The 15,116-nt window shown below is 52.2% G+C and overlaps 1 protein-coding gene across 1 annotated transcript in view; it reads right to left on the reverse strand.

Moving 5' to 3' along the window:
* Positions 1–15,116, reverse strand: part of RNF213 (ring finger protein 213) — a 43,988-nt gene that overhangs the window by 15,370 nt on the left and 13,502 nt on the right. Inside the window, exons 21-37 of the mRNA XM_018073312.3 lie at positions 14,483–14,623; positions 14,159–14,320; positions 12,575–13,712; positions 11,444–11,637; positions 10,908–11,060; positions 6,660–10,253; positions 6,291–6,427; positions 5,917–6,012; positions 5,381–5,499; positions 4,767–4,889; positions 4,101–4,183; positions 3,149–3,296; positions 2,684–2,819; positions 1,867–2,055; positions 1,359–1,498; positions 790–944; positions 252–464 (exon numbers count right to left, since the gene is read on the reverse strand). Coding sequence (XP_017928801.2) covers positions 252–464; positions 790–944; positions 1,359–1,498; positions 1,867–2,055; positions 2,684–2,819; positions 3,149–3,296; positions 4,101–4,183; positions 4,767–4,889; positions 5,381–5,499; positions 5,917–6,012; positions 6,291–6,427; positions 6,660–10,253; positions 10,908–11,060; positions 11,444–11,637; positions 12,575–13,712; positions 14,159–14,320; positions 14,483–14,623 — 6,921 coding nt within the window. The remainder of the gene's footprint in view (positions 1–251; positions 465–789; positions 945–1,358; positions 1,499–1,866; positions 2,056–2,683; positions 2,820–3,148; positions 3,297–4,100; positions 4,184–4,766; positions 4,890–5,380; positions 5,500–5,916; positions 6,013–6,290; positions 6,428–6,659; positions 10,254–10,907; positions 11,061–11,443; positions 11,638–12,574; positions 13,713–14,158; positions 14,321–14,482; positions 14,624–15,116) is intronic.

Raw genomic sequence — 15,116 nt, forward strand, 5'->3', positions numbered from 1 at the left:
CTGGAATTCTCATGCCTGTGGCTTGGCCCCTTAGGACTGTTTTAACTAATGCAAAAGCAGGGCAAACTATTCTAAAACCTGCCAGTAGCAATAACAACACAGCAGATCATTCCTAATTCTGAGGATCCTGAGCTTGTGCTTCCCCCTCTGCTGCTGTTGAAATCCAAAGGAGACTGAACTCCAGCCAACTCAGTGAAGACAGAGCTCCCTGCTAGGGCCGAGGACCACAAAGTGCCTGGCAGCGACTCTACCATCTCTGAGCGTGGAACTCCACATCCTTCCTGGTTGATGAGGTAGACAACCACACGGGGGTTCACAGCCAGGATCCTGGAGAGGTTCTGCAGGCGGCTCCTGAACTGGTTGTATGCCAGGTGGACCCAGGGCAGGGTGGGCACGGGCTCCTCTCCCCGGGGGGACGCGGCTGCCCACTCGGCCACGCAGGACACGAACGCGGAGCGCAGGCACTGCGGGGGGAGGAGTTAAACCAACATTAAAAAAGGGCTTTTATATAATTAGTTTTGCACCAGAAACACTGGCAAAATCCTCTGAGAGAAGAGAGTCAGTTCCTTACAAAGAGTCTTAAACGTGTCAATTTATACGGGTGCTGCTTTCTGAGCAATCTCAGCAGCCACTCAGTGGCAAAGCACCTGCTTGGGGTGCCCTTGCTGTTGGTCTGTCTCAGAGGGGGATTTTCTCTGAGAGGCAGGACTGATTCAGGAGGACACGTTCACAAGCATCACGCTCTTCTCTCCATCCAAAGGGTTTCCAGCTCTTGTTCCAGACACTGACCTGCAGCTCCACTTGGGAGGAGACATTGATGGTCAAGGAAATAAAGTCTGTGATGTAGCACTGGAAGAGCATCTGCCTGTCTTCCTCAGGCAGAGCAGAGATAAATTTTCCCAGGGCAGTTTTCTGGAAGATATCCACAAACTTCTCAGTATGGTCTGGAAAACGAGAACGCAGAAAAAAGCTGGATATTGGGAGGAGGTTGGCTTTGACACAGCATCTATCCTAGACAGACTGACACCTAATTAATCACTGATGCATCCAGCACTCCCCTCATTCAGGGCACTAATGAGGGACTCAGGCCAGGCCTTGTCAGCCCAGCACCAGTGTCGTATTTCTGGAATCTCACCTTGTCATTAACTCTTGGCACCTCCACAGTATTTTGAATGCAAGGGCACAGATAGGTGGGGAAGATTAATAGTGAGAAGCACAAAGAAAAGCTGCCTGCACAGAGCTCTGCTGGCTTGTAGGAGCACAGAGGGACTGAAGGTGACTCCAGTGTCCTGGAGGGGCACAGCAGTGACAAACCAGAGCTCACAGGGCAGGTGGAGATGCTCAAGCCAGGCTCTCACCTTCAGTGGTTTGGATGTATTGAGCTTCCAACCACATCTCATCCAGGTACTCCTTTATCCTCCAGCTGAAGGGCATCTCATTCCCAGCATCAGCAGACACCACCATGTTGTTCTGCACCAGAATTATCTCTGGCTGAGAGCTGGGAGATTAAAAGGTCATTAATGCACTGGGCTTTTGCCTGGGAAGCACATTCAGACAACAGAGGCAGAAGGTGCAGAAAGCAAGAAATCAGCCCTAGGAGGGGACAAGAGAAGGGGAGAGAACTGCAGGGCTCTGATACAGCTCATTTTGCCAGCTGTGGAGCACCAGCACTTCCTCAGCCAGCATTCCCTGGCCAGAGGGCTGTCCTGGCAGGACACGTGGGCTGCAGGGGCTGGGCAGGACGTGGCAGTGACCTGTGCAGCCCCCAGCAGTGCCCAGGGCACAGCACAGTGTCCCTCTGCCATGTGGGATTAAAGCCAGTGCTGGGCTGCTCCCAAGCCCTCCTGTTGCTCCCTCTGAGCTCACCTGTTCTTCCCCACCCCCGAGGGCACAGTCAGGAGTTTGGTATCACTGAAGATGAACATCCACAGGTTTGTCACCCACTTTGCTGCTGGCCTGGCCAACAGCTCCAGGTTGCCATCCCTGTCTATGACAGAAATCAGGAGAGCCAGGAATGGAGTGATCACCTTCTGGACTCGCTTCCACAGGGTGTGCCTTTGGGGCAGAGAGAGACAGAAAAACTCGTGATTTAGTTTTGCTGAATGATTATAAATGAATTAAATGCTTTTTCAGGCCATCAGCTACACGATTGCTGCCATGGATAACATTGATTACAACGAGGCAGAAGAGAAGTACGTGAAAGGACCACCTGTAAGGGAAAGGTATTTTTTATTTTCAGTATTCTTTAGACTTTGGTTACTAGTTTTCTGTTTATATGGAAGAGTTCAGTGTTCTCCCTCCTGTGAAGGAGTGACCTCCAGGGAGGTGACTGTCCTGAATAGTTGCTGACATTTGCTTGAGAGGAAATCCTAATCCTGCCTTTAAGGGAAAAAACTACCACCAATAAACCCCTACACTTCTCTCACTCCTGGCTCACCTGTAATCCCACTGTTCCACTCAAAGCACTTGAGCATTCTTGTCCCAGCACAGCCCATTCAGCTCTAAATCACCCCCCTCAGGAGCCAGGAGAAGCTAAAACTGCCTTTGGAGGGTTTCCAGCACAGACTAGAGGCTGACACTGCAAATATTCAGATTACACAAAACTGCTGCCTCTGCTGCACAGGTGCCATTTGCAGCCCCTTCCTGGAAGCCTGCACATTCCAAGGATTGCTGCTGTCCTCACCTGAAGGTACCTCCCTCCTGGAGAGCACTGAGGTTGGAAGCCTCCCGAAGCACCCAGTTTTTTGGGTGAAGGGAAATTTCTTCTTGCTTCTTCAAAAGGCTGGAGAGACGAGCCTTTGTAATCTTCAGGAAAGAGGCTACAAAACAAGAAGGAACTTGCATTTTCTGTTGTATTAGCATTGCATCCAAATGCAGATATCCCACCAAGCACAGCATTTTATGGTTGTTTCAATAATTAGCCAACTAGGGCTAAAAAAAACCAGTCACCAGAGCCAGCACAGCCAGAGAGAAAGCCACCACCTGAACTGCAGGAAAAGCCCTACAGCCATGAAAGGAGCAACAGACTGGAGCAGGGACACACACACTCCTGGGAGATCCTCCTTGTCCCCAGTGACCCCTGGGTCCCCAGTGACCTGACTGACAGGGTTGGGGGTCCCCCAGATGCCCAGGGACCTGCAGCACATACCCTTCAAGTCATCCTCCTTGGAGAGGAGGCCGAGGAGAATCTTAATGCGCTTCCTGCTCCGACTCAGGTCCTCGTTCTGGTCCCGCAGCATCCCCACAGCACTCTGCACACAGGTCCTCAGCAGCACAGTGGTGTCCAGGACCTCACCCTGCCCAGAACAGCATGAACAGGATCATTCCTCTCCAGTGCTGCACTCCTGCCCCAGCACACCCCTCCTGGAATGGTGACAGTGCTCCCTGGAAAGGGTCTGTTCCCTGGCACCCTCACTCCCAGCTCTCTTCTCAGACTGCAATTCTGAGCCCTTTTGCTGTCAAGTACATGATGCAACTTCTGTGGCCCCTTCAAACTGGCCTGTGACACAGCACTTGTACTGAGATAAGATTCCTACAGATGAAAGATTCAGCAGTTCAGCAGGAAAAGTGAAAATGATAAATGTGACCAGGGAAAATTTGCCCTCCCTGGGGAACATTTCAGCACGTGAAGGGCAAAAGCCACATGTCCCTTGTCCTGGGCATCCTCCAGCTGAGGCTGTCAGGGGAACACGAGCCAGTGTGGGTGTGGCTGCAGCACAGCCAAGCTCTCAGCCAGCTCCAACATGGTTCCAATGCACACCCCAAAGCACACCCAGCTGGAGAGGCAGGCTCAGAAACACAGCTCCCACCTTCAGGGTGAGAAAGAAAACAGAAGCCTTTAAAGCTGATTTTTGAAAATTAGAAGTATGAAATGACTAAGGATTTAGAGGGTCCTCAGGATGGTTTATTTCTTTAGTGATGCTGATTTTGACTGGAGAGTGGGGAGGAGGAATTTTTGTCTGATCATTCACATTCATGATGCAAATACTGCTGATGGATTTCAAGGCAATGGGGATGCAAAAGGTGTGTTGCACCCATGGATGACAGAGCAGAGACCCATCCTGACAGCTGAGAAGCAAACAAATGTATTCTGAACTGACCTCATAGTGCTCTGCTTCTGACACTGGCATTTCAACCTCCATCTCTTCCTCCTGTGCTTCTCCATTCACAGGCAGAGTTGCAACTAAGGTGTAGAATTTTTATTAGAAAGCAGCAGTAAATTTTTGCAGTCAGATAAGGGTTTATTTTAGCAAGTGCATCCCAGATCAGCAGAAGATCTGTCAGATCCATTAGCACCTGCATCCACCTCCCAAATACAGACACAGCTGCTGGGGCTCTCAGGCCTCATGCAGCAAGAACTGGAAGAAGTGACACTGAGCTGATGCCCTAAGCTCTCCCAGAATCCTATCAGGCAGTGTGAGAGTAAGAAAAAACTGAGGGGAAAGAAAGACCCTTGTCAGTGGTGTCTGTCACACAGCACCTGCTGCCTCTCGTGATGGGACAGAGCACTCAGGCTGCTGAGCAGTGCAAATGCCACATTCCTGTCAAAAGAAAAAGGCAAAACTACCAAATTAACCTACCTGATGACCCAAAGTTGTAGCAATGAACTAAATACAAATACCAGTTGGGATCCCCCCCAAAAAACACGTTCTGAGCAGGGACAGTCACATTGTACCAGGCACCAGTGGTTCCTCTAGCACCAAGTCTGGGACCACAGCTCCCCTTTTCCCACTGGCACATCAGCCCCCGTGGCTGGCAGAGCTCACCTTTGGTTTTGCCCGAGCCCTCAGAGAACACCTGGCTGATGGTGAGGTTCTGCAGGGCCGTCATGTCCGAGACCATGTCCTTGGACCTGCGCAGGTCGTCGATGTGCACTGACTGCCACAGGCCTGCAGGAGAGAGCAACAGCAAGAAATCATTCCATGCCTGCAGCCTGTTCTTCCAGAACAGCTTCCCAAAAACTACCTGCCAGCACCTGTGGGTTTACATTCAGAGCTCACTCACTCTCACCTCTCGCTGTAGGAAGGGAAGCAGAGTTCCCTCAGAACACACTCCCTGACAGGGCACACACACGGTCTGGTGGCTTCTGAGAGCCTCAGAGCCCTGGTCCAGAGGAGCCTTCTGCTGAGAGCAGAACACGTCAGCACGTGTTCCAGGGCCTCCCAGAGGACAACATGCCCAGGGAGTTACCCTTGTGTTTGTGTGCTGCTCTCTCCAGGTACTGATCCCCCAAGGCAGGCCCTGTGGCACAGGGAAGCAGCTCTGACAAGGCACAGGACACACCAAGTCCAGATCTTCAGCATTCAAAAGGACAGTGAGCAAGAGAAGCAACTGCCTGGAGCCAGCTGAAGAGTGAGGAGGGACAGATGGGCTCACCCACCTCCATGGAATCCCACGTAGGACGTTCCTCCTTCCAGCCGGGAAAGCTTCATGATAAAGTAAACAAAGACAGAGACGTCTCCCAGGTCCCCCTTGTTGATCTCATTGACCACGGTGTATCTGCAACACAGGAATGCTGGCAGAGCACACACAGGCTCCAGGGCACGGCTCCTTCCTCTGAGCAGACACGTTTCCTCTCCCCAGACAGGCCAAGTGACTCTCACTCCTTCCACCCGGCCAAGCTGCCACCTCCAGCTGTGCCTCAAATGATCCCCTGACCCTCAGCTCTTCAGGACTCCTGCAGCCAGTGGGCAGAATTCACACTTCAAAGGGGATTATCTGCTCACTTGACCCAGCTTAGTTTATTTTGACTTGAGCTACGCATTATTATTTGAAATATAATTAGTGCATCCAGATTCACTCTGCTGCAGAATAAAGGACTGCACATTCCTGAGTCTGAAATCCCCAAACAGCACGAATAAGCAAAGGTGGTGAGGAGTGGCCAAGCAGAATTGAACCACTTCACACCCGACTTACTTGGCAGAGGCGACGAGCTGGGCATCTTGAGAGCCATCTTCAAAGTCTGTCTGAATAATAAGGACTTTATTTCCTGAAGTGGCATCCAGGAAATCCCTGCAGAGTGAAAAGGGATTTAACAGAAGTCACTAAGTGTAAAAACCAAACATTAAAGACTAAAGAACCAGCCACTCCACATTAGCTTTGGTTGCTGCAGGCAGAAGGAGAGACTAAAACACCAAACCCCACCTGTGCCTGATAAGGTTTGCTCCAAGCCAGCCCACTGTCAGCACAGCACGGGCTCCTGCCTCCCTTTCCCATGTGACTCCAGGTGTTCTGCCCACACACCTTCCACCCAGCCTGTTCTGAGCAGGATAACGTGAGCCCAGACTCACCTGATGCTCCTCAGGAAGGAGTACTCCGTGTCAAACTGCTGCAGGAACAGGATCTGGGGCCTTTGGGCTCTCCCCTGCACCTCCCTCTCCAGGCAGGCAGCGTCGGTGCTGGTGAGCAGCCGGGAGAAGGTGGTGACCTGGGGACAAGGGGCAGGAATGCAGCAGGAAGGCAGCACAGACCCCTCACCTGTGCTCTGTGCTGCAGAGCTGGACTGCACCCCCAAAACCAACACTGCCAACAGGCAAAGGGCCAATGTGGGCTGTTACAGCAACCCAGGGCCACTGCTGGACATCCTGCAGCCCTGGCAGGATAAACAAAAACATGAGGGCAGGTCGGGGGGTGTTGGGAGGACCCCACCAGGCACTCACCTCTGTGAAGGCTGTTTGGGACCCAGACCCCTGGTGGACATGAGCACGGAGAAAGTCTGCAAAGGACGTGTGCTGCTGCTGCCTGAAGTAGGTTTTGGCCAGGGAATCTGCCATGAACATCCCCCCGGAGCTGCAGAGGCGGATGACGGCGTCGGGGGTGGCACAGTTCAGCAGGGCCAGCTGGGCCTCCCTCTTCACCCGGGCCTGGAGCTCCCCAGGGGGACACTGTGCCCGCAGCCTCTCCGTGGTCTGCAGCACCACCGAGGCGCAGGTGCTGGGCTGGTAGCCCACGAACACGTCGGCCGGGCGGTACCGCTGCCGGCTCAGGAAGTGCTCCTCCGTACTGACCGCGGCGAACTCCTGCACCCACTTCTGCAGCTCCCTCACGGTTTCTCTTTGCCCCTTGTCCAGGACGGTGCTGATATCCAGGTAGTGCTTCTCCAGCCGGTTGATCAGTGGAATGGGGAAGTGCTTGTACACCACGTCCTTCTCCTCGATGACGATCAAGCGGAACTTGGGGTGCACGCGGCACTTCACCCGGTGGGTGCCCAGCCCCAAATCCACGTACTTCTGGCCAGCAAGGTACACGTAGTACTGGTTGAGGGCATCGTAGAGGCTCTCATAGAGGTTTTGCAAGTTGAGGAGCACAACCATTTGGCCGGTTTCCATGCAGACCTTCACACGGTTGATGTTCCTGCATATCTGGGTATATTCTTGGTCTTTAGGGAAACTGGAGCCAAAGATAATTTCTGGCTGCTGCCGGGCAGTGAAGAAGGCTTGCTGGAGGATCTGCAGTGCCGCGTAGTTCTCAGTCAACACAAGCAGGTACCTGCAATCCCCATCCTCAGCACTGCTGCAAATGTTCTGTCGGACCAGCTCAATCCTACTGATGTCATGAGCGTGTATCACTCCTTTCTCTGGTAACTTTGAGGTGAATATTTCCAGGGCATTGACATCATCTTTGCCACCAAAGTTACGAAGAACCACTTCGGCGATGTCCTGAGGTGTCGGCTCGCTCTTGGAGTTCTTGGCTAAGGCGAAAAACATCTTTATGAGGCTGTAGTAGTCACGGAGACCAAAGAACTCCCTGTCTTGGGCCTTGCAAATATTTTCATATGCGTCTGCAAAGGGATGGAAATAGGGCTCGACCTTCTGCAAAGCCCCTCGTGATGAGCAGCAAATCCCCTTCGCGCTCTCGATGAGCTCCTCTCTGCTGGGGTCCCCACGAGACACAAAGATGCCTCGGTTCATCTTGGCAGGGTCCAGGGCCCAGTTGGAAATCCCAATGAAGCCAACCTTCTTGTGAGGAAGAGGGACATCATCTATGCAGCCATCTTCCAAAAGTGGGTGCAAAGTCTTCAAGGGCATTTTGGGAGAGTCTTCTGCCAGCCCAATCTCATCCAAAACCACCACGGAGACATATTCGTCCAAGTTCTTCCCTTCCTGGAATCGAGCACAGTGCTTGAAAGTGCCTATGATTCCCTCCGGAGTGGAGAGGGGGCTGCACTGAAAAGACACGAGATGGATCTGCTTCAGGTCCTTGAACAAATCTGAGTGAGCTGCTTGGCCCTGCATAGCGTCAGCCACAATGGTTTTTGCAAGGGATTTGGAACTCCCAGGTTTCCCAACGAGAAAAAGAGGGATTTTTAGCTCAATACAGATGACCATCATAAAGACATTTTCCTTCAAGGCCAAGTTTCTTGCTATGGTATCCCGGAGTTGCACACCACTCAGGAATAAGTCCTGCATCAGGGAGATTTCTTCCAAAATCTTTTTCTGGGTGTCATAAGGCTTTGGAAGGACCTGGCTGATAGCACTCCTGTAGGCCTCCTTCCTTTCCAAGGAGGCGTGATAGCAGACCCCAACTGCCAGCACCAAGGACCAGATAGTGTTGTTTCTCTCAACATTGCCCTTTGGTGCTTTCTTCTCAGCCAGGTACTTCTCCAGCTCCCTCAGCAGCAGCTCACTGCGCTTGTAAAACCACTTGAAAACTTCCATGCAGCGCTCCACGTCCCGCAGGCTGACGAAGCTGCACTCGTCGTCCCTCTGCCTCATGTACTTCTGGGAGGCAAAGAGCACCTCTGTGACTGCCTCCACATCACCCTGCTCCATGGGGACCTGCTCCGCGACCCGCTGCACGATCTGCTGGATGTACATCTTCTCCGTCAGGTTGTTCAGCTGCCCGAAATCCCACACTAACGGGATCATGCTGGGCGGGAGCGCGTGGACCCGGTACACGAGCTGCCTCAGAGGGACAGACCCGAGCTTATCCTTGGTCTCATCTGCTTTGACACGGTAGCCCAGCCCAGCTAATTCCAGGCGCTGGATCATCTTGGGCGTGTGCTTTCGATACGGGTTGCAGGCTGCGATGATCCGCAAGCCAGAGCCGGAGGCCAAAGGCTTCCCCTGCACCGTGCGGTCACACAGAACCTCCTTGATGCTGCTCACGGCCTCTGTCGTGTTGGCCTCATCAAAGAACAGGACAGTGTCCAACCCGTGCTGCTCCTTGTTGGCTTTAGCCAGGGCTTCTGCTTCTCTGATCCTGGCATAGATCATCTCTGCAGTGGTACCTCCGTGGACTTTGACAAGCTTCATGTTCTCCACCTCTACAAAGCTTCTGCGTAACTGGCACAGGAACTTCACCAGTCTGGTTTTCCCACAGCCCGTCTCTCCCATGATGACAACCGGGATGTTGCATCGGAATCGCATCTCAATGGCCAAGATCTTCAGCACGTTGTCCGTGGTGAGCTCGTACGTCTCATCGGGGTCTGCCACCCAGGAGAGCCCCAACACCATGCAGAGCCTCTCGAGCTTCTCGTGCCGAGGCAGCCGATCGAACGGCACGTTGAAGGGAACCCTCTGCAGTAACAAGCCCTGGTACAGCTGTGCAGTCATGATGTTCCGCTTGATGACGCTGCCGGTCAGAGGGTTGATGGCATCAACACCCCCAGGGCCGTTCGGCTGGAAGTGGAACCCGATGAACGTCATGGACACACGATCTTCATTGAAAAACAAGTAGGGGTGAGGCTCCGACTCCCACCTCTTCCGAATGCGGAACGGAAGAAGATCTTCCTCCGCCACGTTCTCCAGGTGGGAGGACTGTCTTCCTGAGCTCTGATCGGAAATGTTCAGGGAGGGCGTCGCAAAATCCCTCGCCATTAAAATCATGAAGGTAACGACAAAGTTTTTGAAACCTTTCAAAGTGTCCTGGACAAAGTCAGGGTTGCAGAAGACAGAAGCTTCACAGTCTCTCAGCTGAATGTTGAGGAACCAGGCGAAGTTGCGGAGCTCTGCCCAGGAGGGATCCACGACCCCGCAGTGCAGCAGGAACAGCTGCAGACATTCCGCCGGGCTCCCCTCCACCGAGTGGGCTTCGTACCAGAAGACGTCCAGGTCACACCCCTGATCAAACCTCTTCAGATACTGGAAAGGTCTCTGGAAAGCCTCGCTGCGAAATTCCTCCTCGTCCATTCCCGGGTCCGAAAAATCCCCAGACTGTTTTCCAAGTGTCTCCATTTCTAGTACTTCTTTGGGAGACTTACACGTTACTTTAGGGAACACATCTAAGAAATTATACTTCTGGCTTGCTGACACCTGGAGAAGAGGAAAGGAAAGAGTCATCACAGAGCTGATGATCAGAGCCCTGATCTTCAGTTTAGTTAATCTGTTCTTAACAGTCTTCTCGGCTAAAACCACAGACCCCAGTAACAGGAGCCAGCCCATACAACCAGGACACCTTTTCCCCTTTGTATCCCTTCTTCCACATAAAGGGCACCAGTGAATTCTATTCCCTTCTACACTTTCCTCCCTGGAACACGAGTCCTGTGTCACCTCCAGCCCCTTCTCAGTGCTACCTTGAAGAAAACTAAACCCAAGAAACTGTCACTTCCACACTCTGTTCTTTTAGCTCCATATAAATATTCCAGTACTTTCAAACCTGCAAATTAACACGAGGAACATTAGATTTTCCATTTTTTCTGTTTCCTATAAATGTTACAGTGGGGCCAGTGAGGTTTGGACTAACAAGCCTTCAGAAGTCACCAACCCAAGGGAATGACAGGCCCAATTCACTGTCTGATTTTAGTCTCACTTTGTACAACTCCAGGGACACCACTTTGTAATGACACACAGCACACCCCAAATGGAGCAGAGAATTCCTGTGCTGTGTTTACAGTTACAGTCTCCATGTACAACCACGAGCAAAATGACTGAGAAATTCCCAGAAATGGAGCACTGCTGTGTACATACAGGTGTGGCTGCTTTCTTTGGCACTGGGGACACCTCAAGGATTTCAATGACATACAGATGACACTTCTGTCGCAGCCACATGTTGCCATTATTATCTGTCAGGTACTGCAAAACCAATAGCTTGAAGAGAAACTCTGGAATTCCACGTTGCACCTATCACAAGAAAAGACACAAAGGCATTTCCTCTTCATTTACCCATCACAACCTCACAGAATCACAGAACAGTTGAGGGTGGGAAGGTTCTTTGCTCAAAGCAGGCTCAGCTAGAACAGGCTGCCCAGGGCCACACCCAGCCAGGTTTTTAGTACCTCCAAGGAAGAGACTTTACAGCTTCTCTAGGAAGTTGTTCTAAGTCTCTAGGAACTGTTCTAAGTCCAACCACCTTGATGGTAATGAGTTATTTGTGTTACACAATAATTAGAATATACATCATTGAGAAATGGCTTACTAAGAAACAAGAGCTTTAAAGAAACAACTCCTGCAAGAATCCATACAGGACTTCTTGGACAAGGTAGCTGTGGGAGGGATGTACTTACTGAGGAGGTGATATCAAAATGGAATATCATGGGCTTTGTCTGGTGTTCTTTCTTCAGAAAAGGCAGGAGAGATTTTAGCACTTTATCTTCATCCACTTCTGGTTCAATTAGTCTGATGGTTTCCAGAAGTTCTGTACAGTCAGGCTGCTCTTCTTGCAGCCTCTCATGTAGCCTCTTCACATAGAGAGATTTCCCTGTTTTAAAAAACACCACAAGAATTAAAGCCATTGATATTGAACACATCATACTAAAGCCATAATAGAAAGAAGGAAATAAAATGTTTAAGTACCCTATGCTCTGAAATCTCTGAACCTTCCTAAAAGGCATTCCAGAAGAAAGCCTAAACCTGGTTTGAGCAGCTGGAGCCTGGAATCCAAGCCACTGCTGTTGTTATCCACATGGCTTGTTTTGCTTCCATTACTGAGAGAAGCTTTACTCTTTATTAGGATTTGAACCTATTCTGTCCTCGTTTCTGAAGTCAAACCAGGGTAAGAACACAGCTGTAACTCTGAGTCCTGTCCAGTATTTTTTCAGAGGTTTGCAGCTCAGGAGCTCTGATGGCAGAAACAGCATCTTTATGATCAGCAGCCCCTGATGGAGGTTTCTCTCCTGACTGTACCTGATCACTTTTTAAGCCCATGTAAAGCTTTGGGTTCCACAATTCAGCCAATCCCTGTTTGAAAACCACCTTCCTCTGTTTGCTTTTCAGCCTGATAAGTTTTACTTAATACCCCCTCCAGCTTTTTGCATTAAGAGCCATTGAACAACCATTTCCCACACAGGAACACAGGCAGCCTTTGCAGCCCTTGTCCCACCTCACAGCCCATTTCCTGCAGGCATGTGTTACCCTCAGGAGCTCAGGTTCAGCTCACCCAGCATTAGTTATGTTTTATGTTAATTACCCAAGTGAGCAGAACAAAACAGGTGCCAGTTAGAAGGTGACCCATCCCCAGAGGTGCCCATCTCAGGACAAGGCAAGGTGACATCCAGTTTTCACACCACTGCACTGGGTAGAGTCTGAAGCGCTCTTTCTGACTAAGATATTTAGCACTTGGACACAAAACCTGACAAAGTGAGCCCCGCCCTGTTTTCCAACTCTCAGCAGCCCCCACTTTGCATGTGACACCTTACCCACACCAGCTCTTCTGGAGGACACAATCCCAACACACATGTTGCCCTTGAACACAGAAGCAGCCGAGCTCGAGGGCCGAGGCACTCGGTAGTGGTGCTGCAGGTACTGCTGGATTTCAGCCCGTGGCCTCTGGGGTATCATGTGCACTTTGTACTGGCTGAAGGCAGAGGGGATGTAGCTGTGCTCCCGCTCGCAGTCGCACAGGATGACCAGGCGGTAGGAGCTGTTGTAGCGCTGCAGGTCCTGGAACAGCTCCTCTGCTCTGCAGCTGACATCGTAGCTCAGCTCATCCGCGTACAGCATGGTGTAAATCTTCTCCCCTCTGCTGCAGGGAATGAGGCACCTCCTGAGGAACAGCCCCACCTGCTCAGCGGTGGTCTGAGGGGTGCACAGGAGAACCTCGTCAAAGGTGGGCAGGGGCTGCTCGGGGCTGTTCATGTAGATGGCCAGTGCAGAGCTGAGCACCTCGGAGCGAGGGCAGGTGATGAGGTTGGGCTGGCCCACACACAGCAGGTCCTGAGGGAACTCCCGGGTGACACAGTCCCTGCCACGGCGGGCCAGGTCCCCCAGCCACACTCCCAGCGAGTCGATGTCCAGGCAGCTGGGGAGGAAGGAGCCCATGTTGCTCATGTAGCACTCCCAGATGCACTTCAGCTGGGCAGTCAGGTCCTTCTCCCCGCCCAGCAGCACTTGCAAATCAGAAATAGTCTTCCCTGAGCTGGGAGGCAGCTCCCTCCCGGCTGCCAGCGCGTCCCACTCGGTGCAGTCGCGGTTCAGGAAGGAAAGCATGGTCAGGGCAGCCTGGCTGGGCGTGCCCTGCCCCAGCTCCGTGCACAGGTACACCAGCTGCTCCGCAGTGTAGTAGTTCAGGTAGAAGTGCTGGAACCGTTTCTCGTACATGAAGCTCTTCCAGCTCTCCAGGAAGCTCTCCATGGTCTTGCAGAGGCCTGGGAGCACAGCTGCCATATCCCCCTGCCCCTCCAGCACCGGGATGGGGCCCAGGGAGAAGTCAATAAGAACACAGGATTCTCTTCTGGGTGAACAGTACACATGGGCAAGCCAGGAGCGGAAAAGCATGTTCCCAGCTGAATAAAGGTCTATAAAGGCCTGTGCAAGTCTCTGGACGTTGGAAAAGACCTGTGTGAGGGCAGAGGAGACAGAAAAAACACTAAGCTAGTTTACCAAGTCCCAGCCATGAAACCACGGGAAAGACTTCCAATGAAGGCTTTGGTCCAGATGTTTGCCAGGCCTTGTACAGCAACCACAGATTCTCTGTGACCTTTTAACAGCAGTATCCCCAGGAAACCAGTAAGGAACCCCCAGGAAACCAGTAAGGAACCCCAGCTTGCTACAAAAGCACAGAGATGCTCTCCAGTGCACCCAGAGAATAAGGGTACCAGTCTACTGTCTGGTCTCCAGCTCAGTCCCACCTTAGCAAGGAACAAAGAGGTAGGAACACCCATCTGCCTGTGACCATCCATCCCCAGCAACTCAGCTGTCAATCACAGTCTTAAGAGTTGATACTCAAGGGGAAATCCAGCCCCAGCCCCACCATCAGTAACCCCCTGGGTTTGGAATCTGACCTCAGAGAACCTCTCCACCTCCAGGCCTTGCTCTCCCTTTGCTGACATGAGCATCAGTTTGTTCTGCAGCTCACGGAGCTCTGCCAGGGAGTATTTCCGTGAGGCCTCGTCCTCCCCTGAGCTCCCCGGGAGGGTGAAGCACAGGACAGTGTCCAAGGAGACCTGCCAGGGCAGAAGTCATTAGTGTGGATGTGCCTGAGGCTCTGCCCAGCGAGGGGAGCACTCAGGGGCAGGAGCCCCCAGAAAGGAGCTGTGTGTGCAGTGGGAGAAAAGCTCCAGCTGGTTTCTGGGAGCAGGAGGGGAGGGGGAGCTGAGCTGCCTCACCTTCTGGCCATCAGCTGGTGCTCTCAGGACATAGACTCCTCTGCTGTTGATGGCAGCTGCCAGGGAGAGTGAGGACAGCTCCACAGAGCCATGGCTCTCCTTCACTGTCTTCAGCCACTCCAGGTGCTGGGCTGAGGCACGCTGTGGGAGGACACACTGCCCTGACTGCCTTGACTTGGCAGCATTTCCAGGATTACAACAGATACGTCAGTTCAGGACAAACAGCTTGGGCTGGCACGAGACTTTCAGGATGGGGAAGGAAGGGGAATGGGCACTGGCCACAGCCTGGTCTGTCTGCACAGCTGTTCCTTACCCACTCCATGGGGATGAACAGAGCCCACAGTGCTCCAACACCTCTCGCTAGAGAAACAGGCCCTGCTGCAAAGGGTAAGAGTTCCCAGCCATCTGCCTCCCCTCTTTCACACCATCAAACTCTTGCACGAGCAAAGCTACACCAGGTCACACTGGAAAGCTCCAGCAGAGCTCTGGAGAAACCTCTGCCACACCAGTTCGTGCTGCAGTGAATTTCTGTGGCACACAAACATCGGACACTTTTCTTCCAATAACAAGAACTGCTGTGATGTCCCCACTTGCCCTATGCAGTCAAACTTCCAGCCACTCTTGGAAGGCAGAA

The sequence above is a fragment of the Manacus vitellinus genome, unplaced genomic scaffold, assembly GCF_001715985.3.
Source record: "Manacus vitellinus isolate BGI_N305 unplaced genomic scaffold, ASM171598v3 scaffold_24_pilon, whole genome shotgun sequence".
NCBI classification, from domain to species: Eukaryota; Metazoa; Chordata; class Aves; order Passeriformes; family Pipridae; genus Manacus; species Manacus vitellinus.